The sequence below is a fragment of the Labeo rohita genome, chromosome 13 (assembly GCF_022985175.1).
Source record: "Labeo rohita strain BAU-BD-2019 chromosome 13, IGBB_LRoh.1.0, whole genome shotgun sequence".
Taxonomy (NCBI): Eukaryota; Metazoa; Chordata; class Actinopteri; order Cypriniformes; family Cyprinidae; genus Labeo; species Labeo rohita.
In genome coordinates, this window is record NC_066881.1 from 22,169,034 (window position 1) to 22,195,133 (window position 26,100).

The 26,100-nt window shown below is 37.4% G+C and overlaps 3 protein-coding genes across 4 annotated transcripts in view; 2 read left to right on the forward strand and 1 right to left on the reverse strand.

The window, feature by feature from the left end:
- ppm1aa (protein phosphatase, Mg2+/Mn2+ dependent, 1Aa) overlaps positions 1-2,651 on the forward strand; it is a 43,023-nt gene extending 40,372 nt beyond the window's left edge. Inside the window, exon 6 of the mRNA XM_051125402.1 lies at positions 2,628-2,651. Coding sequence (XP_050981359.1) covers positions 2,628-2,636 — 9 coding nt within the window. The 3' untranslated portion in view covers positions 2,637-2,651. The remainder of the gene's footprint in view (positions 1-2,627) is intronic.
- A 60-nt stretch (positions 2,652-2,711) lies between these two features.
- On the forward strand, positions 2,712-10,947 carry six6a (SIX homeobox 6a). Of its 2 annotated transcripts, XR_007828909.1 has the most exons (3): positions 2,712-3,283; positions 4,437-4,782; positions 9,890-10,947. XR_007828909.1 is itself a non-coding variant. In XM_051125403.1 (2 exons), exons 1-2 carry the CDS (start codon positions 2,712-2,714, stop codon positions 4,600-4,602), a joined length of 738 nt encoding a protein of 245 aa, XP_050981360.1. In that variant the 3' UTR covers positions 4,603-5,954. The 2 variants fall into 2 exon arrangements, 1 of the variants encoding a protein (XP_050981360.1); XM_051125403.1 differs by lacking the exon at positions 9,890-10,947 and having other exon boundaries at positions 4,437-5,954.
- A 4,713-nt stretch (positions 10,948-15,660) lies between these two features.
- Positions 15,661-20,122, reverse strand: six1a (SIX homeobox 1a). The gene is made up of 2 exons (XM_051125229.1): positions 18,481-20,122; positions 15,661-17,657 (listed from the first exon to the last, which is right to left on the reverse strand). The coding sequence occupies exons 1-2, from the start codon at positions 19,038-19,040 to the stop codon at positions 17,366-17,368; spliced, it is 852 nt and encodes a 283-aa protein (XP_050981186.1). The 5' UTR covers positions 19,041-20,122; the 3' UTR covers positions 15,661-17,365.
- Between the last annotated feature and the right edge of the window lie 5,978 nt (positions 20,123-26,100).

Sequence of the window (26,100 nt, forward strand, 5' to 3'; positions counted from 1 at the left end):
AGGTGAATGCAAAGTTATGCTTACTTGCTTTATTTCTGTGGAGGTTAAAAATGAAGAACTTAAAGAATTTATGGCTTAAAGTCTTCAAGATTTGTGTCTTGTATCAGAGAACAAGCAGATAACAGAACTCTTTGTATGAGTTTCATTCCTTATCTTTACTCTCTCTCTCTCTCTTTTTCTCTCAGTCGTTCAGGGATAGCGGTGTCAGGCATTACATTATGTGTGCAATCCTTATTATTCAGCTCGTGCGCACTCCATCCCGGGCTCGCGCTTTGCCATGACGCACAGTGTCATTTCGCCACTAAAGTTACGGAGCACAAGCAAAAGCGAGGAACGAAACAAACGAGTCTCCTCATTTTATTTCCACCATAACTACAATGCCTAAATTTTGTTTTTAACCAGGGACAATAGTTGTTTAAAAACAATTCTACTATGTGAAATGAGTGTTATTAAGAATAATAGATTGTTGGACAACAAATGAAAATCTTTCGACTTCCCTCCCTTTCAAAGTCCATGTTTTTAAAGTCATTATTTATTGACTAGAGTCTTCGAATGATATCAAAAGCCATTTATTATTTACTGGGTGACTTAGTAGAAAAATATTCCCTGTGTTGAGGTTACAGTTTGTCATAGTGTATGAAATATTTACAGAACTCTGAATATTTTAGCACTGCTGCTCATCCAATGGTTTTCCCAAAGCCTGTCTCTGTGGCGCATGGGGTCGCAAATCCTTTGTTTTTAGTTATTTTACCGGTCGGCGTTAAAAACTGTAATGAGCTGGATTAAATCGATGCTTTAATCGTCTTACTGTGTCTACTTCTCATTATGGCCAACTGTCACGCCGTTACTGTATGGCGTTAACCTGCTCTGGCCTATGGATAATTGATTATCACTGTTGCCAAACACCTGATGATCTTCCGCCTAGATTAAAAGTGGCTGGATATCTTTGTGTGCTCTATTACTGACAATCATTCTTATGTTACTGTGTTCAATAGCTTTGTAATGAAGACTTTTAACAAAAAGTCAACCCACTAAAATCAAAACTGCTGTTGCACTTTTTTAACTTTGAGAGTTGTTACTGATGAAAAAATCGAGTTGACACTCACAGAATCAGGTATACATTACAGTATTGCATTAAGACAAAATTGTTTTATTAAAAAAAATAACATTTTACGGTGTGAGTTTGCTTTTAAGTTTCTTGTCATACATATGTGAAGTCAGGATGCCAGTCTAAACATGTTAAACGCACGCATATGTATTTATATTAATAAGAGGTGTATTAAAATCATGTGGGCGTTCTGATAATCCTGCGCGTTCAGACGGCAAGAGAGGCACAAGCTCATGTCTAACCCTGTCTGGATCCTCCTTCATATAAAACATGCAAAAAGCACTTTTGGTTGAACTTTTGTATCCGTGAAATTTTCACGGTGAAAATAATTTCAGGTCCTTCCGTCAGACTGCACTTTACCTCTGAAATGAGGCATGCCTTTATGGGACGGGACAAGTTACAACCACCTATCATCTTAAGGGGGCCCAAGACGAACTGCGTGATTTTAAAACAGGACAGGTGTACTGAAAACTGGACCTGCTTTTTAGGACAGCCTATCCATATTATATACGCATCGTTTGTACTGTTTAGGTTTGACGTTAGGCGCACAAGATATGTTAACCATAGTGCCAATTCATCCTATTAGGTATTACATGCATGACGAGATGTGCTACCCACATTTTCAGCACATTTCTGACTACATCCTGACCGTTTTTTCTCCTTTCTTTCTTCATTTCTTTAATGGCAGTGACTCTCAACACTTTTTTTTTCATTGGTATGGGATAGTATTGCATGCCGCATGCCATTTTTAATTTTTGTTTTACTTTTTAATGAGAACACATTCTTCATTAAAATGCCTTTTAAAAGTCTACAGTGATACAGTGATCACAGGTCTGGCACTTTATTTCTGAGGTTCTAAACGTGGAAACGTCAGAAATTTTATGCGTGCAGTTTACGCTTCATTTGGAGGCACGTTTTTAAACCATTTTTTATTTTTTTAGTTTTAGTTTTTAAAACATCTTTCAAAAAATGTAACTTCTGAATAGGCAATCGTTTGTAATTATTTATACTGCATATGCTTTTCATAGAAAGTCTTACTAATGTCTTTCAGCCCGTAGTGTGTTCTGTATTTTAACAGACACTCCTTCCTATCGTTTTATCGACGACTCAGAGGGGGTTGCTTCCAGATTTCCAGCAAATGACAACATTACATTCAGCGTCTCTGAGCACGAACGTAAAGGTCAAAATGACGCTTTGACGTTTTTAGTGAAAGGCGCTGTTGCGCACTGGGTGGTGCTGAAATCTAGTGCTGCTTCACGCGTGATTGGCAAACCTGACAGTGATTGACGTGTGTCCATGGCAACCAGGCAGCCAATCTGACAAGTCCGATAGAATATCGGCAGCAGGGGCTAAATGTTCTTTTATTTTGCTCCTCAGAAAACACCTTGCTTCCAGTTTTTTATGCTCACACTCAATCAAAGAAGAGATTTTGCCGTTCGGGCTGCTTGAGCCTGCCGCACGGCATCGCTCCTCAGCTCGTTTCGTGACACGGCTGTTAACTTTTGCCGTTTCCTAACAGACACACTAAACAAAAAGACGGGCGAGACAGACGAGGAGCAACACCAGACAGGTGGACCACAAGAGGAGAGAGATTGCAGTCTCCATGTTCCAGCTGCCCATCTTGAATTTCAGCCCCCAGCAGGTCGCGGGGGTCTGCGAGACGCTCGAGGAGAGCGGCGACGTGGAGAGGCTCGGCCGCTTCCTCTGGTCGCTCCCGGTGGCGCCGTCCGCCTGCGAAGTCCTCGGGAAGAACGAGTCTGTCCTGCGCGCGCGCGCGGTCGTGGCCTTTCACGCGGGCAACTTCCGCGAGCTCTACCACATACTGGAGAACCACAAATTCACCAAGGACTCACACGCGAAACTGCAAGCGCTCTGGCTCGAGGCGCACTACCAGGAGGCTGAGAAACTCCGTGGGCGTCCGTTAGGACCCGTGGACAAGTACCGCGTCCGAAAGAAGTTTCCGCTGCCTCGGACGATATGGGACGGCGAACAGAAAACGCACTGCTTCAAGGAGAGAACGCGGCATCTGTTGAGAGAGTGGTACCTGCAGGACCCTTACCCGAACCCGAGCAAAAAAAGAGAGCTGGCGCAGGCGACTGGACTCACGCCCACACAAGTGGGCAACTGGTTTAAAAACCGAAGGCAGAGAGACCGGGCGGCAGCGGCCAAGAACAGGTACAGAGGCGCCTACATGTGCATATGATGCTCGCTTTTATTTATATCTATTACTTTACTGTCATTATTATCTTAGGAAAAAGATTAGATTTCGTTGGAGTTTCTTGCGTAATTTAACCTAAAATTATTGTCGACTATTGGCAAAGCTCCTTTTGTTTACACATTACCACAATGTACTATTTTTTTGTTTACATCTCTGCTGATGCATGATGTTTAATGGCGGAATGATTTATGATTGTAAAAAATACTACGTAATAGATTAAACAAACAAACAAAAACAAAAAACGATAAGTTTGAAAACCTCGCTTTAACAAATTGAAAGAATGCTTGAATTCTGTAATTCATGGTTTGTTATATGTATGCTGCAACATATTTTTATCAGTTATTTTGTTGCACTACCCAATAAAATATGTTGCATACAATCTTTGTTTATAATTAACATTTGGTATTGAAGCTGTATTAATGCTATAAGAAAAGTTTACTTTAAGTCTAAACATTTTAGCACATGCAAATACTGCAACTTACAATCTCTAAAATTTTCGTCAACAGATTTTTGTAGTTCCCCACACTTAAATAAAGGTGTGTTTAATAAATATGTGACCCTGGACTATAAAAAACAGTCATTAAGGGGCATTTCTTTGAAATTGAGATTTATACATCAATAAAAGCTGAATAAATAAGCTTTCCATTGGTGTATGGTTTGTTAGGATAGGACAGTATTTGGCCGAGATACAACTATTTGAAAATCTGGAATCTAAGGGTGCAAAAAAAAAAAAAATCTAAGTCAACACATTTAGAAAAACGCCTTTAAAGTTGTTCAAATGAAGTTGTTAGTAATGCATATTACTAATCAAAAAAATAGGTTTTGATATATTTACTGTGGGAAATTTACATGATAAAATAAAAATCGATCGAAAAAAAAATTGGACCCAATGTATTTTTGGCTATCACTACAAATACCCCTGCTACTTAAGTCTGGTTTTGTGGTCCAGGGTCACATATAGGTTGACTGATGAACTAAACCAGATATTTCAGTAATTTCTGCATCAGAGAGCTGAGGACGTTTTTAAATATTCTTTCTACTGTCTCCACTGTAAGCTATGAATGTCGATGTATCCTCATTGACATTTTGTCTCTTTTTTTACCCCTGCAGGCTACAGCAGCAGGTTCTGTCCGGTGGCTCGGTCCGATCGCTGGGGGACGATGACACCACAGTAGACCGCCTGGGTCCCGCCTCAAGCCCAGAAGTCAGTCTCTCGAGCAAGGCCGCCACCTCCGCCATCTCCATCACCTCCAGCGACAGTGAATGTGACATCTAACGTGACAGGCTTCAAAAGAGCAAACAGGAGAACTGTAAGAGACAATCTAACAACAACAACAAAACTTTAGTGCCTGCAACCGGCCCAGAGAGAGGCTAAAAAGAAGGATGGAAAAAAGCGTCACACAATTTCATTTTCCATTGTGATCAACAAAATGCGCAGTGCTTCTCACGAAGAAAGGTGGGAGTTTTGGGAAAAAATCTTCGATGTCTGAGGGCCGAGCCTATTATTGTATGTGTGCGTGCTTTATCATGAAAAGACTGAATAATGTTTTAATGTTCACTTGTCTTTTTTTAATATATAAACGATGTTTATTTACTTATTTAAAATATCATCGGCCCCTAGGCCTTTTATTTGTGTGCTTTTTTATTATCATTTTTGTTGTGCGTAATGCTGCGCGTCGTGAAATTTCTGGAAAAAAGATTAAAAAAAATAAATGAATAAAATCACTGTTGAACTAAGTAACGATAGCAAATTCACAACGGTATTTTCTTTTTACGATATTTGAAATTAAACCACGCAATATGTTTTATTTCATCTTTAGTTTTAACTTGGCTACATACGTCTACCAGGAAGTAAACATACGCCGTTCAAAATGTGAACGTCATATGCTGAAGAACAGATTTAGAACAGACGGGGATCAAATATGTTGCATGTTTTAGTGCCCCTCTGCGAGCTCAATCTCTTTCACACTCGAGCAGTAATTGGCTAAAATGCTTCGCGTGGTGTAATGCGCTCTGACAGCGCAGGGTCAGCGAAAGGCCGAGACGCTCTCCCGGATGTCAACACAACCCAAGCTGTGATCTGCTATTTTGCTAGAATTTTCTCTCAAAATTGTTTATATTAATTTATTATGGAATTTACAAAACGGCTACAATCTGGTGAGTTAATACCTTGTGGTATTAAGATTTAGGCCTACATTATTCGACTATATAATAATAACATATTACTTAATGTTATTTTTCTAAACATATCATTTTTTGTGATTACTCGTTTTCAAAACCATTTTTTTCTCCTTTGTCAAGTGTCAGAGAACGAAATAAAGAAAGGAGGAAATGTATTAGGTTTTATCCTTCCATTTCTGTATTATTATGTAGATGAATAACAGGCTATGTTTGTAAATATTTCATAATATTTTAAAAGCACGGCCACGCTATTCTTAACGCTGAAATCTACTTAAGGCGTTTATGTCGCAAATGAGTGAAGGAGCAGGCGCAAAAACACAGCGCCTCTGTTTCCCAACTGCCTGAAGGGTTCACGGCGCGCACCTGGGTTTAACCCGCGCCATTCATTGACGCTCCCAATAAAAAGCACAAGCTGTATTTTTCAATCTTCATTCAGTCTGAACAACGGCGGGGCCAAACCAAGTGTTCCTTCCGAGAAAAAGGAGAAAATAGGAGCCAAAGCAACCGCAGTAAAGATAGTTTGCGGTTTGATATTCGGATTTCTTTTGGCTATAAATACACAACGCGCTGTCATAAACATGCAAATAATCCCGAATGTGGTTCTCCATGATTTGTGAATTCTGGTGATGATGTGCCTTTTGGCCGAAATTTTATTTTATTTTTTCGACTCTTAATTTTATAATGCTTATAGCACCGAAAGTTGGAAACTTAGCAGACTGAAACCAGTGTCATGTGAACCAGCTTGATCTGTGAATTTTTTCACAGCAAAGCTCTTGTCCGTAACCCCCTTGGTAAGTCCGCTATAGTAAGGAATGTGAAAAATATGCGCTCTTCATGTTTAACGTATTTTGCCATTAAACACGCAGACTGCTCAAATACAAAAACATTGTTTTTAAGTCAAACTCGATTTGTGAAAACTTTCACAATCGCTATTTATTGCGTAACAGTGTTCCTAATGCTCTGCTCTCTTTTTCTTCTATCAGTACTGGTCAGCTGACCCTTCCCTGAGTCATATTATTCACTATTCTGATCTGTGAAAACTTTCACAGTTCAGTATTGGTCAGCTGACCCTTCCCTGAGTCATATTATTCACTATTCTGATCTGTGAAAACTTTCACAGTTTAGTACTGGTCAGCTGACCCTTCCCTGAGTCATATTATTCACTATTCTGATCTGTGAAAACTTTCACAGTTCAGTATTGGTCAGCTGACCCTTCCCTGAGTCATATAAATCACTATTCTGATCTGTGAAAACTTTCACAGTTCAGTACTGGTCAGCTGACCCTTCCGTGGGTCATGTAAATCACTATTTTGATCTGTGAAAACTTTCACAGGTTAGTACTGGTCAGCTGACCCTTCCCGTAGTCATATTAATCACTATTCTGATCTGTGAAAACTTTCACAGTTCAGTACTGGTCAGCTGACCCTTCCCTGAGTCACTAACATCACTATTCTGATCTGTGAAAATATTCACAGGTCAGTACTGGTCAGCTGGCCCTTTCCTGAGTCATATTAATCACTATTCTGATCTGTGAAAACTTTCACAGTTCAGTATTGGTCAGCTGACCCTTCCCTGAGTCATATTATTCACTATTCTGATCTGTGAAAACTTTCACAGTTCAGTACTGGTCAGCTGACCCTTCCCTGAGTCACTAACATCACTATTCTGATCTGTGAAAACTTTCACAGTTCAGTACTGGTCAGCTGACCCTTCCTTGAGTCATATAAATCACTATTCTGATCTGTGAAAACTTTCACAGGTCAGTATTGGTCAGCTGACTCTTTCCTGGGTCACTAACATCACTGTTCTGATCTGTGAACATTTTCACAGGTCAGTACTGGTCAGCTGAACATTCCCTGAGTCAGTAACATCACTATTTTAATCTGTGAAAAAATTCACAGTTCAATTTGGGTCAGAATAGTGATGTACATGAATCAGGAAATGGTCAGCTGACCAGTACTGAACTGTGAAAGTTTTCACAGATCAGAATAGTGATTAATATGACTCAGGGAAGGGTCAGCTGACCAGTACTGAACTGTGAAAGTTTTCACAGATCAGAATAGTGAATAATATGACTCAGGGAAGGGTCAGCTGACCAATACTGAACTGTGAAAGTTTTCACAGATCAGAATAGTGATTAATATGACTCAGGAAAGGGCCAGCTGACCAATACTGAATTGTGAAAGTTTTCACAGATCAGAATAGTGATGTTAGTGACTCACAGAAGGGTCAGCTGACCAGTACTGAATTGTGAAAGTTTTCACAGATCAGAATAGTGATTAATATGACTCAGGGAAGGGTCAGCTGACCAGTACTGAACTGTGAAAGTTTTCACAGATCAGAATAGTGATTAATATGACTACGGGAAGGGTCAGCTGACCAGTACTAACCTGTGAAAGTTTTCACAGATCAAAATAGTGATGTTAGTGACTCACAGAAGGGTCAGCTGACCAGTACTGAATTGTGAAAGTTTTCACAGATCAGAATAGTGATTAATATGACTCAGGGAAGGGTCAGCTGACCAGTACTGAACTGTGAAAGTTTTCACAGATCAGAATAGTGATTAATATGACTACGGGAAGGGTCAGCTGACCAGTACTAACCTGTGAAAGTTTTCACAGATCAAAATAGTGATGTTAGTGACTCACAGAAGGGTCAGCTGACCAGTACTAAACTGTGAAAGTTTTCACAGATCAGAATAGTGAATAATATGACTCAGGGAAGGGTCAGCTGACCAATACTGAACTGTGAAAGTTTTCACAGATCAGAATAGTGAATAATATGACTCAGGGAAGGGTCAGCTGACCAGTACTGATAGAAGAAAAAGAGAGCAGAGCATTAGGAACACTGTTACGCAATAAATAGCGATTGTGAAAGTTTTCACAAATCGAGTTTGACTTAAAAACAATGTTTTTGTATTTGAGCAGTCTGCGTGTTTAATGGCAAAATACGTTAAACATGAAGAGCGCATATTTTTCACATTCCTTACTATAGCGGACTTACCAAGGGGGTTACGGACAAGAGCTTTGCTGTGAAAAAATTCACAGATCAAGCTGGTTCACATGACACTGGTTTCAGTCTGCTAAGTTTCCAACTTTCGGGGCTATAAGCATTATAAAATTAAGAGTCGAAAAAATAAAATAAAATTTCGGCCAAAAGGCACATCATCACCAGAATTCACAAATCATGGAGAACCACATTCGGGATTATTTGCATGTTTATGACAGCGCGTTGTGTATTTATAGCCAAAAGAAATCCGAATATCAAACCGCAAACTATCTTTACTGCGGTGCCAAAGCAAGGGAAGGGAAAGGAGCACGGCTTTATTTAAACACTGGATAGAGAATGGTGGAAAATTTCCGTTTCTTTTGAGCTCTGGGGAGTGCAGGGTGGGACGATGAAAAAGTCTTTTTAGCAGTCAATAAGGTTGTCAAATTGGTCAACGGTAATCAGCACTAATGACGAGTTGGAGAGGGCCGAGCTAACAAAGAAGCACCCCGCCTTCCCCTCCCCAAAGCCTCAGCATGAAAACTCTCTGCCCGGGTTGCCAGAGGTACAGAAATCCTAACTTTTTTTTTCATTTGTGTGAGTGAGTGTGCGGCGTTCTGGGGCATTTATTAGGAGTTCGCGGTCTATATAGCTCTAAACAATTAAAAAACCCAAGAAACCAGTTTTTTACATAATAGATTGTTTTTGATGAAAAGGTGAAAAATGAGAAAGTGCATGAAAAGTTTATCGGGAACTTAGCAAGTGGAGATAAAATGCTCAAATAAGCCTTAAAATATACTATTTAAAAAACGTTTATTTAGGTTTTTGGTGAAAACCACGGGTCGATATAAACATGTAGCCCATTTGTCTGTGAGGATGGTTATAGACGATTCCTCAGTTATGGACGATTTTTCCGGCATTTGCATTTGTTTGTGTGAGTCAGTAAGTGTGTAAAGAGCTGTGAATGTAACATAACAATTTGCAACTGTATAAACATTGCAAAACAAAACATATAACTTGGACGGTACATGTTAACGGTATTTTTGGTTCAAGCAAACAGCAAACATCCATTGCAATTTTTAAAAAAAGCCACCAGAAACAAGCGTCTTCTTTTAGCACTCACGTATCCTTTTTGCTTTTAAATGCAAATGTACTCTAAACTCTAGTACTTTGATATGGTATGGATTAATCGCTCCTACATGTATTATTCTCATTTGTAAGTCACACTGGATAGAAGCGTCTGCTAAACGAATAAATATAAAGCAAACACAGTCTTTACTCGTTAGCATATACTATTGGAAATGTATAGGGTTCGTTTGTGTGGTCATAAATACATGCTTATTGTAGACTGTGTCTAATACACCTTTGCTTCTTGTGTTTCTATATTTATTCAGGATTCACAACTGGATATTTTTCTTTTGGCTTTTGGCTGCGACCTCTGGTGGTCAAATGTGGTGAGGCATGACTCCCAGCTTGGTGGCCTTTTTAAAAGGACAGATGCCTACATCATCATGTTGTAGCAAAGTCCACAAATCAAGAATCATAGCTCGGCTCTGTAAAACAGTGTAATACTATAAATGAGTATTTATTTGTTTAGTAGGCGAAAGGCGCTTCAACCAAAGCCATCTACACATAAGTAGTTCATTATAAAAGCGCCTTAATACAAAGTTTGCAGATTTCTTCGGAAAAGATGTACTTGGATGGTGATAATTGTTTTATAGGCAAGAATGTTAGTTATGGGTGAAGTGTACGGAAGAGTTGCGTCAAGACATTAGGCTAATCTACTTAAGTTTGAAAGATCACTTGGCTACTTGTTACCATGGACCACAAACCAGTCTAAAGTAGCACGGTTATATTTGTAGCAATAGCCAACAATACATTGTATGGGTCAAAATGATCTATTTTTCTTTTATGGCAAAAATCATTAGGATATTACGTAAAGATCATGTTCCATTGGATATTTTGTAAATTTCCTACCGTAAATATATCAAAACTGATTTTTTGATTAGTAATATGCATTGCTAAGAATTTCATTTGGACAACTTTAAAGGCGATTTTCTCAATATTTTGATTTTTTTGCACCTTCAGATTCCAGATTTTCAAATAGCTTTCAGATGATGCATAAATCTCAGTTTCAAAAAACTGACCCTTATGGCTGGTTTTGTAGTCCAGGGTTACATTTGAGGTATTGCAGACAGACTGAAGTCGTGGTATAAAACTAAATATACGTCTACAGACTTTGGATGTGCCTGAAATGTTCTGCTTTTTAAACCATTAACAATCGCACTCGTGAAAGAAGCGCCATTCAGCACCGTGGACAGCTACACGACAGGAACACTCTTCTCGCCCATAATTAACACTTTTCTAGCCTTATGTTGTGTATATATTTATTTAAACTAGTTTAAATCGCATTAAAACAGCCTGCTGTCATATTTGAAACTACTTCTACTTCATGATCCTAAGCAAACATAAAGGACTAAGTCTGTTTTGTGTTTTTTTTTAAATAAAATTCAATAACCATTTACTCAACCTCATGTCGTTCCACGTTCCAAACATGTATGGCGTTCCTTCTTCAGCGAAACACTAAAGAAGATTTTTGAGGAATGCTTAAACTGTTTTTCACCATACATATAAAAGTCAGTGGGGTCCAAAGCAACATGAAAAGTGAAAAGCACGGAGACATGTTTCTAAACATCGTCTTTTGTGTTCCATAGAAGCAAGTTACAAAAAACTTCTTTGGTGAACTATCAGTTTATGGCTAGGCTTTATGATAAATCTCCATCAACATGTACTGCAAAACATTCAGTTCATTTATTTTGAGTATTTATTCGGCCACTTTAAATCTAATTACTGATAATCTGAAAAATCATAATAGAAATAAAACAGAAATTATTTTTGTGAAAAGGTAGACAAGTAGAAACAAAGATGCTGTTATAAAAGAATAATGAAAATATTTTAACAGTGTGAGATGAACAAATCATCAAAATGGATTTTCATAGTTAAGTTTTTCACGGTGAAGTTTTTCCAAGTCACACAAGTTCCTAAACATTTCATAATTATAAACAGGCCTATTCGTTTGCGGTTCTTAATGGCCCTGCAGCAAAAACGTAAGTTAAGCTGTCTGTTTAGGGTCTAATCTTTACAGACAAATCAGTAATCAGTGTTGTCGTCTAAGTTTGCCACGATTCAAAACTGCCTTTCGACCGCGGCCTCCTAACAACTTCAAAGAAAGAAACGAATGCGAATTGAAATCCATGTGCAATGATAGAGACAGTTATTAGAGAAGTACCTACATATTGTTTTGACAGATGGCTGTCGTCACTCGCAGTCAGGAAAAAATAAAATAAAATAGATAAATATTGTCACATAAGAGCGGTCAGAGGAAAACTAGCATGAGCGTTATTGAAAAGTGGTAATGAGGCAGTAATTTAGCTCGGTTATTGACAGCTTCTCAATACGCTAGAGTTTCTTGGACAGAAAGGTGAGCATTTTACAGGTCCACGTAACCGTACATGATCATCTCATCTCTTTGCTCTTCACTTAACAAGTCGATTAACAGCATTTTCACTACAGGAACAATCTATCTGGACCAACCCAGTAAAACAAGCACAATGCTGGCAACTCAAAAACAGCGTAACTTACGTCATAACCGAGTTCTCAGTCTGGAGTAACCGTGAGTAAACAAAATCCTGCAGGTCAACACCTGTTTCTTCTCATAAAAATGGGCGCGGCCATTTGTAAATTTTATGGGTCTTGCTTCCGGTCTCATCTGTCTTGCTATTATTAACTGAACAAAACAGCTGGTTTCGCCACTTGATATTGCAAATTGCTGTGTCTTACCATATGTGACCATGAATCACAAAACCAGTCATAAGGGTCAATTTTTCAAAATTGAGATTTATACATAATCTGAAAGCCGAATAAATAAGCTTTCCATGGATGTATGGTCTGTTAAGATAAGACAATATTTGGTTGAGATACAACAATTTGAAAATCTGGAATCTGAGGGTGCAAAAAAATCAAAATATTGAGAAAATCGCATTTAAAATTGTCCAAATAAAGTTCCTAACATTGCATATTACTAATAAAAAAATAAGTTTTCATATATTTACAATAGGGATTTTACAAAATATCTTCATGGAACATGATCTTAATTTCCTAATGATTTTTGCCATAAAAGAAAAATAAATAATTTTGACCCATACAATGTATTTTTGGCTATTGCTACAAATATATCCCAGCGACTTAAGACTGGTTTTGTGGTCCGGGGTCACATATTATTGTAATGTATTTTCTTAATTATGACCACAATGGTTTGTAGTCCAAACAGTTTTACCGTACCGCATGCTGATATTCTTCTCGTAATTTCCCTAGCGGAAAATGAACCGGAAGTCTCACCCATAGCCTTGCTTCAGCGTTGAAGAAACAGGTGGATATAAACTGTGACAATATCAGAACACTTTTTAATTTTATTTAAAACATAAATATGTTAAACAAATGTGTAATCTACAACAGATGACAAATGAGTTAGGCTAATAAATACATAAACTACGCAGATTGTGTGGTCGACAGCGCAGCTGGTACAAAGTACTGTCGTAGATTGGCGTGGAGATGTTTTGTTTAAAGGGAAAATGTAGATGAAGACACTAGACATAGACTCTTAGTCTTCTAGAAAATGCTGTTTTATTTTACATCAAGTGTATCGACATCAGTGTCATTCAAATTACCACGTTACTAATATGATAAAAGATAAGTTAACACAATTAAACGTTAGCTAAAACTTTGTATTGAGTAGACGAGAGTGTGTTGACACGTGTAGCAATGTTTTTATATTGCAATACCTCCTGTCAGTCGCCAGGGGGAGACAAATACCAAATACCTGCTCTTTTCTACATAATATACGAAGTAGTGCATTACTAACCAGTCTATAGTTCATTCTCCAATATCCCAGTTTTTATCCTTTGCCATTAAAGAACTTATACACACATCATTTACAGAAATATGTGCAGCCTCCTAAAATATTATTTACCTGCTTCCTGTATGTCTTATTTCCTATTATTGCCCTGACGCAAGAAGTGATCATTTTGCATTAATAATATTCCTATTTATCCAGTCTTTTTTTTTAGAATTGTAAAGATACAGATTTTTTTTTTTTTTTTACATATAATCTGTTGTTTTCTGTGAATACATCAAAAGTCCAAAAACTAGGTGCTTAACATGACCGCCAGAGGGCAGAAGAGACACTGTGGTAAATAACCTGCAGCCACAGTAATTATGATTCCTTCCAGCTTCTGCTAATGAGATAATGAGTCAAGACCACAAAGTCAACTAGTTAACAAAACAAAGTGTACAAGACGTGTGTAACGGACAAATAAGAGAAGTGTGTGTGTGCGGATACTCTTAAATTCCCTCCTGATTTATCAGAAAAATAGATCAGTGCTCTGGTCAGATCAGTTAGTCTCTTCATTGAAATTTTACATGTTGATGCTTAATTAAATGCACTGTTAGAAAATGAATGTTTAAGTTAAATAACCAGCTACATAATAAATCACAAAGAGGTTCACAAAGCTAAAGAGTAAAGTAAGAAGAGAAGAAAGAAAAGCCCTTTTGTAATGCCTGTTAGGAAACTGTTTTGTGTAGTCCGTCCAATTCTCCTGCTGATATCTGGACTTTACCGGAATTCCATAATCAATGTGAATCTGGATCACTATGATGCAGAGAGACAAAAATTGCCACTGGAATGTCAGCCAGCAGCAGTACGCCAGAGAAACCTGGATTAGACTACAAGATGAGGGTGTGTGTGTGAGTCTAAGGTTTTGGACTATATCACACTGATCTCATTGTAGTAATTATATCCCAAAAAGAGAATGCTCCAAGTCCCAATGAAAAACAGGAAGCTATCATATTTCTGTTTTCATTTCCTGAGTTTTTTTCTTTAATGGAGCCATCTAGAGTTTTATCCTGTTCTCGCTCTCCCTCTCTGGGGAGTGAAACTTTGGCTTAATGCTTCCAAGCCTGAAAGAGCTGCCAAAATTCATTCTATTTTATTTTTTTATTTTTTTATTTTTTTGACAGGAATCATTTTTAAAGATGCATCTTTTAATGCAAAGATGCTGTAAAGAACTGATATTAATTTAAAAAATATTGAAATATTTTTTGTAACATTAAGTGTATTATTATTAATATTAATATTAATATATTTATTTATTTAACAAAAAATGGCATACTAAAAATAACATAGGAATGTACAAATATGAAAATACATGTTTCAGTCCTAAAACAGCTAAATTATTAATTTTTGTTTAGTTTGAGAGATTTAAGTTTCTACACATATAGTTCCTCTTGCTAGGTAATATAAGCATTATCTTATCTCTGAGATATGTGTGTGTGTGTGTCCTGCTAAAGTACTGTAAGTGAGAAATGGCTGCTTCGGTTTCAGTGACCTTCAGAAAAGTGGATTTCAAAACTGATGTATCGCCCATATCCCTTTCCCACAAACACATGTTAGTCTTTGTCGGGGGTCTGGCTGGTTGAAGTGTTGTCAGGTCTATGCATCATTGGTAACAGAATCCCCCTCTTCTGGCTCTCTTGAGACTCACTTTAAAAGCCCCTTCAGTGCGGCCCCCCTCCCCCAAAAACCCATTTAAGGGTCAGTTTCCTTGAGAGTTCTGGATGAGTGACTACCTGTGCAGGTGAAGCTATCTGACAAACAGATCCTGTAGTGTGTGAGACTGACTGGCACGTTGTACAGGTTTGCCACCAGAAGTATTTCTCGTCATTTTGTCTGTGAGAATGGTAACAGCCCTTCTGACATCAGAATCTAATCAGTACTCTATGTAGCCCCATTTTCATTCATTTAACCATTTGACTTGAACATAGCATAAATAAACTGAATAATTTTTTATTGTGTAATAGTGTACGGATGCTTTTTAGCTTATGCTCTTCCTTCAGTGTGATAAAGAAACTTTAATTTGAAAACTTAAACAAAAAGATGTTTAATCATGACACTTTGGTTGGGGTTTTGATTATCGTGAACAAATCAAAGTAGGATCTGATTCATAGTCTTTTTATGCCAAGCCAAACTATGATCGACCAACTGGTTGAAAAAATACAGAATTGGCCACATCACCAACACAAAAATCAAAAGAAACGTTTTTTGCTTTTTGGATTTCTCAATTTCTTGGTTTGTATAAACTACCAATACGAGGAAAGCAGATGTAAGGAATGTTTATATGTGCAAAATATAATTAGACTGTTGATTAAAACCACAGCTGACATTCATGCCCAGCATTGGCCTTATTGGTGGAAGAATTCTGAGCTCCTCAGTTTAGGTCAGGCACAACATGAAAAATTGCCTGTGTTTATGTATAGTTAAAAGTGAGAGTGAATGCTGAATAAGCTTTGGATATAATCTGCATAGATAGAGACTTTATTGAACTCTGAAGGTAAATTTCTGTTGTGCAGCAACCCTGTGGCTCCAGGCTGGAAGGGTGTCCCCCTCATTCCTGCAATCAAGCCCCTCTAAACTCGGAGAATGTTTCTAATTAGGGCCCGGAAACCCTCTGCACTCTCTGTTCAAAACCAGTTACACTGACATGAGACTATTGATATAAAAAAGACAGAAAGAGAGACAGAATTTGTGCTGATCACACTGCAGAATGTTCCAGAAATTTTGTTTTTTCATATGTGGAGCTGGAATTGTACTGTCTTTAATCTTTTAAATATGAATATTTTTAATCTTCAGTTTTTCAATTTGTTGAAAATTTAATTTGTTTGCCAGTGTCTGGAGTCTTTACTAAAAAAACAACAAAAAAAAAACAAATAGAACAAAAGTTCACAATTGTTTTAGTGGTATGGGTGGACCAGGCGTTTTGGGTGGAGGGTCTTTAGAGCGGCTCTTGCGGAACGTGTCAATTTTCAGTGGCCCAGAACTGACAGAACAAACAGAAAAAATGAGCGATACTCCCCCTTTCTCCGTCTGTCTCGTTTTTCACTAATTTTTGTTAAGTCGCGGTCAGCGTGATTAACTAGTAAGTGTTTATCAAACTTATTGTTGCAAGGCTTGAAGTGACTCAATGTGTCCGTTTTTTGACCTTTTTTAATTTTTGTTTTACTGAATAACGGTCAAAAAGTCAGACTCGGCCCTGCGCGTAGCCTGGCGCCTCTTGTCGTCTCTCTGCCCTCTGCGTAAGGGCCAATTTTTCTTGTTGATGTTTCAGGCGTTCTCATTTTTCACGCGCTCATGTCCTCTTCCGGCTCGGGCATGTCACGTGAATTGACATATTTTTATTATTTTGAGCCTTTGTGTTTGTTTATTGTAGTTTCCTGATTTTCTTTATTTATTAACAAGCTTTTCCAAGTCAAAGACAAATGCTCAAAGCGTTGACTTGACGACTTGTGGACAATGTGTTTTTTAAAAAAAGTTGTAGAGCCACTGTTTTATATGTAGTGTTACATAAAATTAAACTAAATAAAAAAGAACGAAACAAAGTTTCCACATCCATAGAGTTTAGTTAAAGATGTCTGAGGCCATAAATTTTCTCATTAAAAATCCCTGCTCTTCGTACTGTCCAATACAGAACAATTTCTATAAATTAATCTTTGAGTAAAACATCATAAATTATTAAAGGTTTATGCATTCAACAGTACTGTGAATATTCTTAAATACTGGCCTCACTGGTTTTGCAAATTTTACGCACTTGTCCAGTATACTCAAAATTCCCAAAACTCAGAGAAGCTCTTTTGATTTTCTCCCTATTTGCAAAAGAATAGTTTATTTCAGCAAACGTCCTGTGCGTCATAAGAATATGCGGTAAATATTGGTTATTTATGTTTTTAAGTCCTGTCGTTTAAAATGTGCACGAGACGTCCTAAGATCCTAGATCCACAAGGCTGGATGTTAGAGATCCCAATAGTGAATCCTGGATCTGATGCGGATGTCCTTGCATGCTGTGCACCGAATGCTGTGCACCGAGGCCGGGCATTGGGTATGCGGGAGCCCCGGGATTGTTCATGTTCCCCTGCAGTAGAAGCACGGGGTTGTGCTCGGGGCTCTGCGGCGGAGAGAACTCATCCTCCGAGCTGGACATGAGCGACTTTACTCCGTCGAGCGGGGACCGCTGGCTCTGCTTACCGCCAACGCCGTTGTTCTCGGTGTTTTCTCTGTTGGGTAAATATTGCATTTTTAACATCTTATATATAAGTGACATAGGCCTAGAATTAAGCTACATAGTAGCCTGTTAGAAAGTGATAAACTTTAACATAAAGTCTAATAGTGTTATGGTTTCAAAATAGGTTATTCTTAAAATAATAATTACATCAACTAAAGAAAAACGAATGCTTAATGTTTGCTTTATGTTTTTTAACACAAGAAGAAAAAAATCTAAATGTACATCGCCTGTCAACATGACTGAAAAGATAACTGTCATAGATTTACGATTGAAAAACATAAGGCTTTTTTAGCCTAGAGTTCGAGACGATTTTAGAGAATATGATTCAAAGTAAACCAAAAGGCTATTTATATTAAATTATTATTACATATTTAATGAATATATCAAAAATACAAATAATTGTAATTAAATTATACGAATACAGGCCTATAAGAAAAATCTCGACTTTTACTCTGTTTCGTTCGTTAGTGCAAAAGGGACTTTTTTAAAAAGAAAAAAAATCTAACCTAATCTAATTGTAAAAACAAAAATAGGCAATATAGAAAGTGTTAAAATTATAAATTACAAACATACAAATGATAAAATTAGACAGTGTAACTTGATGTTGGTTAGATTCGTGTTTACAGTTCAGTTTGTTTGACAATTGCCTATAATATGTTGATATAACGATAAATTCCTCAAATATTGTTGTTCTTTCTACAAGTGACTGCAATAATTAACGCTAAGTTATTTTTTGCACCTCAGTCAAAAAACGGTATGTATACCTGTATGTTATAATTTTGCATATGTATTTATTATTATTTATTATATCTCACCTCTCTTTTGCCTCAGCTGCCCGGTCTCTCTGCCTCCTGTTTTTAAACCAGTTGCTGACCTGTGTGGTGGTCAGCCCCGTTGCCTCCGCGAGCTCCCGCTTCTCCCGTGGAGATGGATAGGGATTGTGCGTGTACCATTCACGCAGCACGCCCCGAGACTTCTCCTTAAAGCAGTAACTGGTCTCCTCACCGTCCCAGATCGTACGGGGCAAAGGAAATTTCCTGCGCACACGGTATTTGCCCACAGCGCCTAGCGGGCGGCCCCGCAACTTTTCCGCCTCCACGTAGTGCGCCTTCAGCCACAGCTGCTGCAGCTTCGGGTGGTTGTGCGCGGAGAACTGATGGCTCTCCAGGATCTTGTAGAGCTCACGGAAGTTTCCCCTGTGGAAGGCCACCACGGCCTTCGCTTTCAGCACGGATTCGTTCTTGTGGAGGTGGTCACAGGCTGGCAGGGACCAAAGGAAACGTCCGAGCCTCTCCAGATTCCCACCCTGCTGCAGCACCTCGCAGACGCATGCGACCTGCTCCTGCGTAAAGCCGAAAGAGGGCAAGATTGACATTGCGGCCCGATGCAATCCACCACGTAATAGGCTACCCTCCTAATCCAAGGCTCTGAAGGTATTTCTCTCAAATGAGTCCTCGGACAAAAATCCCCGTGCCACGTTTATCTGTTGATGCAGCTCCAATTTTGATAACCGGTTGTGTGGCACCGCTGTCACCCTCCGGGGTCGTACACGTCAGAGTCGGATGCGGGTTGTCCTTATGGATATATGACAGAGAAACCCAGCACAGCGTCATTCCGTGATTAGCTCGCCCCGGTCTGTTCTGAAACCGGCCAGCAGAGCAGAACTGCATCTACAGATCCGTTCCGTTTCCTCCCCGGAGGGCGGACGTCAAGGCCTGAAACTGGAGACCTTGAACACACACACACACACAAACACGCACATACTCACTCACATTGCAGTTGATAGGCTACTAATCAATTATTAAATTATCACAAGCACCTTCACAGCCTTGTGAAGCATCTACATAACCTTCCGTTTTTTAAATATCACAGTTTCTAGGTGTTTAATTGTTTGTACTAATGCTGTAAGTTAAAGACATTCTAGAATAATTTCAATTCTATAATTTATCATACCCAAGAAAAAAAGTTGCACATCTCGGATGAATAAAAGTATTGTATTCTAATAAATTATTCTTGACCTCGTTTTACTAAGTAATACATTGCACAAGCAACAGTGCCTATAATAATTTATAAATGTGCAAATAATTCCATACATGGGTTGATAACTAATAACACGTCATAAATGTGGTATGAATTACATGGGCTTTGAGAGAGAATGACCTTAGGTTGTTTTATTGATTCATCTAATTATATCGTCTTAAAGCTACACGAATTCGACTTTAATTCCGTCACTTGTCTGATTGTACTGTATATAATAGTTATAAATTGCTTTTATTTATCCATTGTATAGCCAAGGCCTAATGTCTCAAAAAATATAAATATTTCCAAAAGAATCTGAAATGTCAAGAACTTCTTTAATCTCTAAACAACCGTAAAAACTCAAGAACACTATAAAACTTAAATTGTTGTTGATTTTTTTCTGAATATATGATTCATTGAACAAACTTTATTTTAGCAGTGTTTTAATTTTTTCATAAATTCGTCTTGTTGAAAACGCCCCGCCGTTGGAGCGTTTGGTCCGTGTGGTTTTGTAAGCTGGGTCTGAAACACTAAACCGATCCATTAGCGAATAACTTCTGAGCCTGACGAGCTCTTAGTCTCCCGGTCACAGCTCTTTATCTCTGAAGATATCCGTAACATGACACCGGGAAATCCAGCTGGCCCGCCTGAGGTTATTTTATTTTTTGGAAAAATATTCCCCTCATTTTTCTCTCAACACATTTTAGGACGGTGTGAGGATTTTAGACCTTGAATATTCCCTATTGCTAATTAGTATCAGTAATCTTTAATTGGCCTCTCAACACCTGTAAAAACAATCAATCGTGTTCTGTCAGGGGGCGTTTGTCTGCGCCCCGTCTCTTTTTCTTAATGGTTTATTAATGCCATTGAACAAAAATGGTTTACACAGCAAGCAGATGTTAACTGCATTTAAGAATAATCCACTTAATCTAAATAAAATAATCGGTAAATCTGAACTTCTGCTGCTGCGGGTCAGTAACACAAAATTTAAATGCATAGCCTGCACATATTGCATCTTATAATGTATTGTTTTTGTAACGTCACACTTTGTTTATTGCAAATGATGATATAGGAATAATTAATATTAATTGCTTTTAAAATTGCACAGCAAAATGTGAAGTGTGACCTATTTAGGTATTTAATGGTAATTCCAGACATATTGTGCATAAATTAATTCTAATAATTCTATTGAATTTTTGCCTGGAATTGTCTTCTCTGTCCTGAGCAGTACATGGGCCTATGGCAGCTCAGGTTACGGTAGTATGTTCAGCACAATGCACCCCCTCCATCCCACACCAGATACTCTACCAGCCCCCAGCACGGCGGCGTGCCCGGTCTCAGATCATGATCATTTCAAGATGTTATGGACCAACAGAAGCGCGCGCGCTCACACACACACAGCGCGGCCCGACGTTACCAATGGGCTCTACTGTGATGATACAGGATGAGGACACACACACACACACACACACACACACACAACATCCTAATAAGTGCAACATAAATGTCACCGTATTTCATGTTTAGTAGTCCGTGCTTTACCGCTGTGAAGGTGTAAACTGTTTTCTTTTCACTGAGTGTGTGTTTATGAGTTTTCTCTGAGGTGTAAATGAAAGACTGAGCGGAGGAGAATCCACCGCTAATTAGACGTTGTAGCAGCCGCTAGAGAGAGAGAGAGAGAGAGAGAGAGAGAATCTATCCAGTAGTACTATTACCAGGTGCAGTTTTAGTTTTAAATGATAAGTTTTAAAATAATATTTTTAATGGAGTATTTTTTTTTTAAATAAAAAGTGCATTGTTGAATGCATTTGGCTGCATTATCTTTGTTTTCAGGCCTGTATTTAGATGCAGGGGCGTTGCAACAGTTTTTTAACCGACTGGGGCTCCTAATTAGATGTCAACAAAGTCATACTTACTATTGTGGCTTGAATTAACGTCTAAACGTTCAGAATAGATTATAGTTTATTTATTTATTTATTTATTATTATTATTATTATTATTGTATATAAACTGAGATGAAGTTATATGAATGGTTTGCTTGCTTCTGATTTGAATGCAAACTATGCGAAAACAACATCCTAAACGAAGAAAACAGTGTAAAATATTTTAAAGCACTAAAAATAAAAACTTTACATGTAGTTACTGATTTAAATTCTTAAAATCAGTCACAACCTGCAATTTTAATTTCATTGCACGTTTTGCGTTTTGCACTGAAACTCAGAAAATGTAAAATATTTAATAATCCTTACATTTTATAGTATAGTACAATAACCATTAGTTATTGTACAATAACTATAGTACAACTAGTCTCAGTTGTCCTTTGTTTTAACAGGTTTAAGTAATTTTAGAATTCTAAAAAACAATCAGGGGATGACAGATGACATATCTGAAACTAAATACGAAATATTTTTGATTATATATATACACATCTTATTTATGTAAGATTTTAATTAAAATTATTCGAAATATTAATAGACATATTTATAGTATCAATACATTGATAGTATTCATGAATATTAATACTATTATTATTAATAATAATAACATTAATTAATCAATTAATTAATTAATATTTATCAAACATGTAGTGAGGATTGTTTTATAATTGTATATTTTATTAAAACAGGCTCATTATCAATAATTTTCAAATATGTCACCCTGGACCACAAAACCAGTCATAGGGGTCAGTTTTTTAAAATTTAAATTTATACATCATCTGAAAGCTGAATAAATAAGCTTTCCATTCAAGTATGTGGATGTTGTTAGGATAAGACAATATTTGGCTAAGATACAGCTATTTGAAATTTGAGGGTGCAAAAAAAAAAAATCTAAATACTGAGAAAATTGCCTTTAAAGTTGTCCAAATGATCTTCTGGGCAATGCATATTACTATTAAAAAATTAAGTTTTGATATATTTACGGTAAGAAAATTACAAAATATCTTCATGGAACATGATCTTTACTTTATATCCTAATGATAAATTGAATCTTTTTGACCCATACAATGTATTTTCGGCTATTGCTACAAATATAGTCATGCTATATATATATATATATGCACAATAAATCCAAATCCAAACTTCCAAATCTGCAGACTCAAAGTGTCATATTTTCGTACTACGGGAAGAGGGCGCCAGTCAGTGACATCTATCTGCTTTTTCCACAAATGAGTCTTATAAGAAACGCCCGCTGTAAAATATGGTGTATTTCATACTCGTTATTGGTAAACAATTTTTCTTTGTTAAGTTCTGTAATTCTGTCTCGTTTTTTTTTTTTTTTTTTTTTTTGTTCTTGTATGCAGTGCAGATGTTGTTTCAGCTTAGAATCTGGATCAAGAAGATAAAATGCCATTCAATTAATTAAACAACAATGTCTGTCCTGCACTCTCACAAAGTGGTGTGTGTGGGCTGTCAGAAGAAGTAATGAAAAAAACAGTTGCGCTCTCTCCCTCTGTGGTCCAATTTCACCACGGGGCATAGATTAACCCCGTGTATGTGTGTGCGTTTCCACTGAAATCCTTGCGTATTCTCTTAATTTTAACAACCTGTGCCATTCAATTACACAAACACACATTTATCTGATGACATACCTTATATTTCCACAGTTTCTATTTTAATTATAATTACTCCAAACTGAAATAAATGCTTCTGCATCCTTTTGATTTGTTGCCCAGTTGAATCAGTATCTATTTGCAGAAACACTAGGTTTCGCAATATCTGAAAAGTAATAGTGGTCTGTAGTTGCACAAAACTTGTGCTGCATGCATGAAAAATTGACCTCTCTTTTCCTCTCTCTAGGCAGGCATACCAAAGAAATTGTGTAAGACTGCAAAGGTCAAAGTTCAGTAAAGATGAATGACAGCCTCATATCCCAGAAGGCAAAGAATGAAATTTTGACAAAATAATTTGATATTATTTAAGTTTATGGGAATTCAAGTTCTCTAGTGCAAACTTTAGACTTCAAATTGAGGGAAATTGTTTCAAATAAACAGTGGTATTCACATTCCCCTGTCGGCAAGTATATCTGGCACTCTGCATTTATATTTGCACATTCACACTTACAAAATCACACAGTAGGTCTGGTTCATATACATCATCAAAACTCACCAGTTAAATGAAACACACACACACACACACATGCAGGTATGAAACACAGCTGAGGAGCAGCGTGTGCCCTTTGACCTCTCATTAGTGGGGGCGTGGGGGAAGGTTCAGGTTACAAATCCAGCTCTGTTTGCTATTCAGGGTTAAGTCCCCCTCCTTTCAAACCCCCAAAGGTGAGAGGTCATAGTTTTTAATAAGGCTCAGTTTGAGAGGTTCATATTTTTATTACCACTTCTTATTGTTGCTCAGTGTGAGGTATGTTTGAGTGGTTTCGATCACCATCACATTTTTATTTGCATGCTGGTAATGACAAAATATGACATAAAACCATTGCACGGGATCAGAATCAGCACACATTATCATCTCTTCTTTCTCACAGCGTTCATTTTTCAAACTGGTGTTATCTGATACCTGGCCATCTCTCATAGCAACAGGGTCACCTAGGCTGTTTGGGAACAGGTGACAATGAATGCTCCTGTTTCCTTTTCTAATACAATCTGTTCTAATTATCTCTCTTGTTCTTTTGTCCTCTTCTTTTTTCCTACTCTGTGAATGGAGTCATGAACTTTAATGCTGAACAACTCCCAGCAATATTGCTGAGACGATAGTATATTCAGATTTGTTTGGCATCCAAACTAGTTCTCTCAGCTAAATTTCAGAGAAAGCTTTGGGATTTGAAATTGCTTGGCTGGTTAGCTTGAGTTTTTGTGGTCTTAAAAAAGGAGTAGTTTACCCAGAAATGAAAATTTGCTGAAAATACTCACCTCCAGGCCGTTCAAGATGTAGATTGAGTTTGTTTCTTCATCAGAACAGATTTGGAGAAATGTAGCATGACATCACTTGCTCACCAGCGGATCCTCTGCAGTGAATGGGTGTCGTCAGAATGAGAGTTCAAAAAGTGAAAAGTTGCATGTGTATAATAAATCCATCATTAAGACATTTTTAACTTCAAACCATTGCTTCCAGGTAAAATAAGTCTATCGATAGTGAAAAGCCGTCTTGTCTGAATCAGGAAAGAAATAGCACAAGCACCGTTTACAAGTGAAAACTGTTCAGAACAGTTTTAAATATTTTAATGTGAGAGGACAACAGGCGATGAACTTTTTAACTGGAAGAAGTGTTATTATGGATTATAATAAAAAAGTATTTTGACCAGAATCGATGGTTCAACAGTTTAATGACCATTTCTTTCATGAAGCCTTTCAGATGTTAATTGATGGACTGGAGTTGTCTGTGTTACTTGTGAATTATTGTGATGTTTTAATCAGCTGTTTGGACTCTCATTCTGACGGCACCCATTCACTGCAGAGGATCTTGGTGAGCAAGTGATGTAATGCTACATTTCTCTACGTCTGTTTTGGTGAAGAAACAAACTCATCTACATTTAGAATGATCTGAGGGTAAGTGCATTTTCAGAAAACTTTCATTTTTGGGTGAATTATTCCTTTAAAGGACTAGTTCACTTCCAGAACAAAAATTTATAGATAATGTGCTCACCCCCTTGTCATCCAAGATGTTCATGTCTTTCTTTCAGTAGTCGTAAAGAAATTGTTTTTTTGAGGAAAACACTTTAGGATTTCTCTCCATATATATAGTGGATATCTATGGTGCCCACAAGTTTGAACTTCCAAAATCCAGTTAAAATGCAGCTTCACAGTGCTCTAAACAATACCAGTCTTATCTAGCAAAACAACTGGTTATTTTCTAAAAAAAAAAATTACAATTTATATACTTTTTAATCGCAAGCGTTCGTCTTGGTCTAGCTATGTGTGAACTATGTGTATTCCTGTTTATGACAGTTAGGGTAGGTCGAAAAACTCCCGTCTCATTTTTTCCTCCAACTTCAAAATCGCCCTACATTGCTGCAGAAATACCAACTCAGTGTTTACAAAGTGAAAGAAGATCAAATGCTCTTTACAAAAAAAGGTAAAACAGCGATGTATGATGATTTTGAAGATGGAGGAGAAAATGATATGGGAATTTTTTGATCTACCCTAACTGTCATAAACAGGAATACACACAATTCATGGGGAGCTAAACCATACAAGCACTTGCAGTTAAAAGTATATAAATTGTAAACATTTTTTTAAAGAAAATAAGCGATTGTTTCCAGTGTTGGGGGTAATGCATTACAAGTAATGCGATTTATGTAATATTATTACTTTTTCCAAGTAACTAGTGAAGTAACGCATTACTTTTTAACTGACAAGAAAATATCTAAGTTACTTTTTCCAGAAAAGTAATGCCACTTACTTTTCCCCCCATTTATTAATAAAACCCTTCTGTCCCCATTCAACCATACTAATAAGTAAA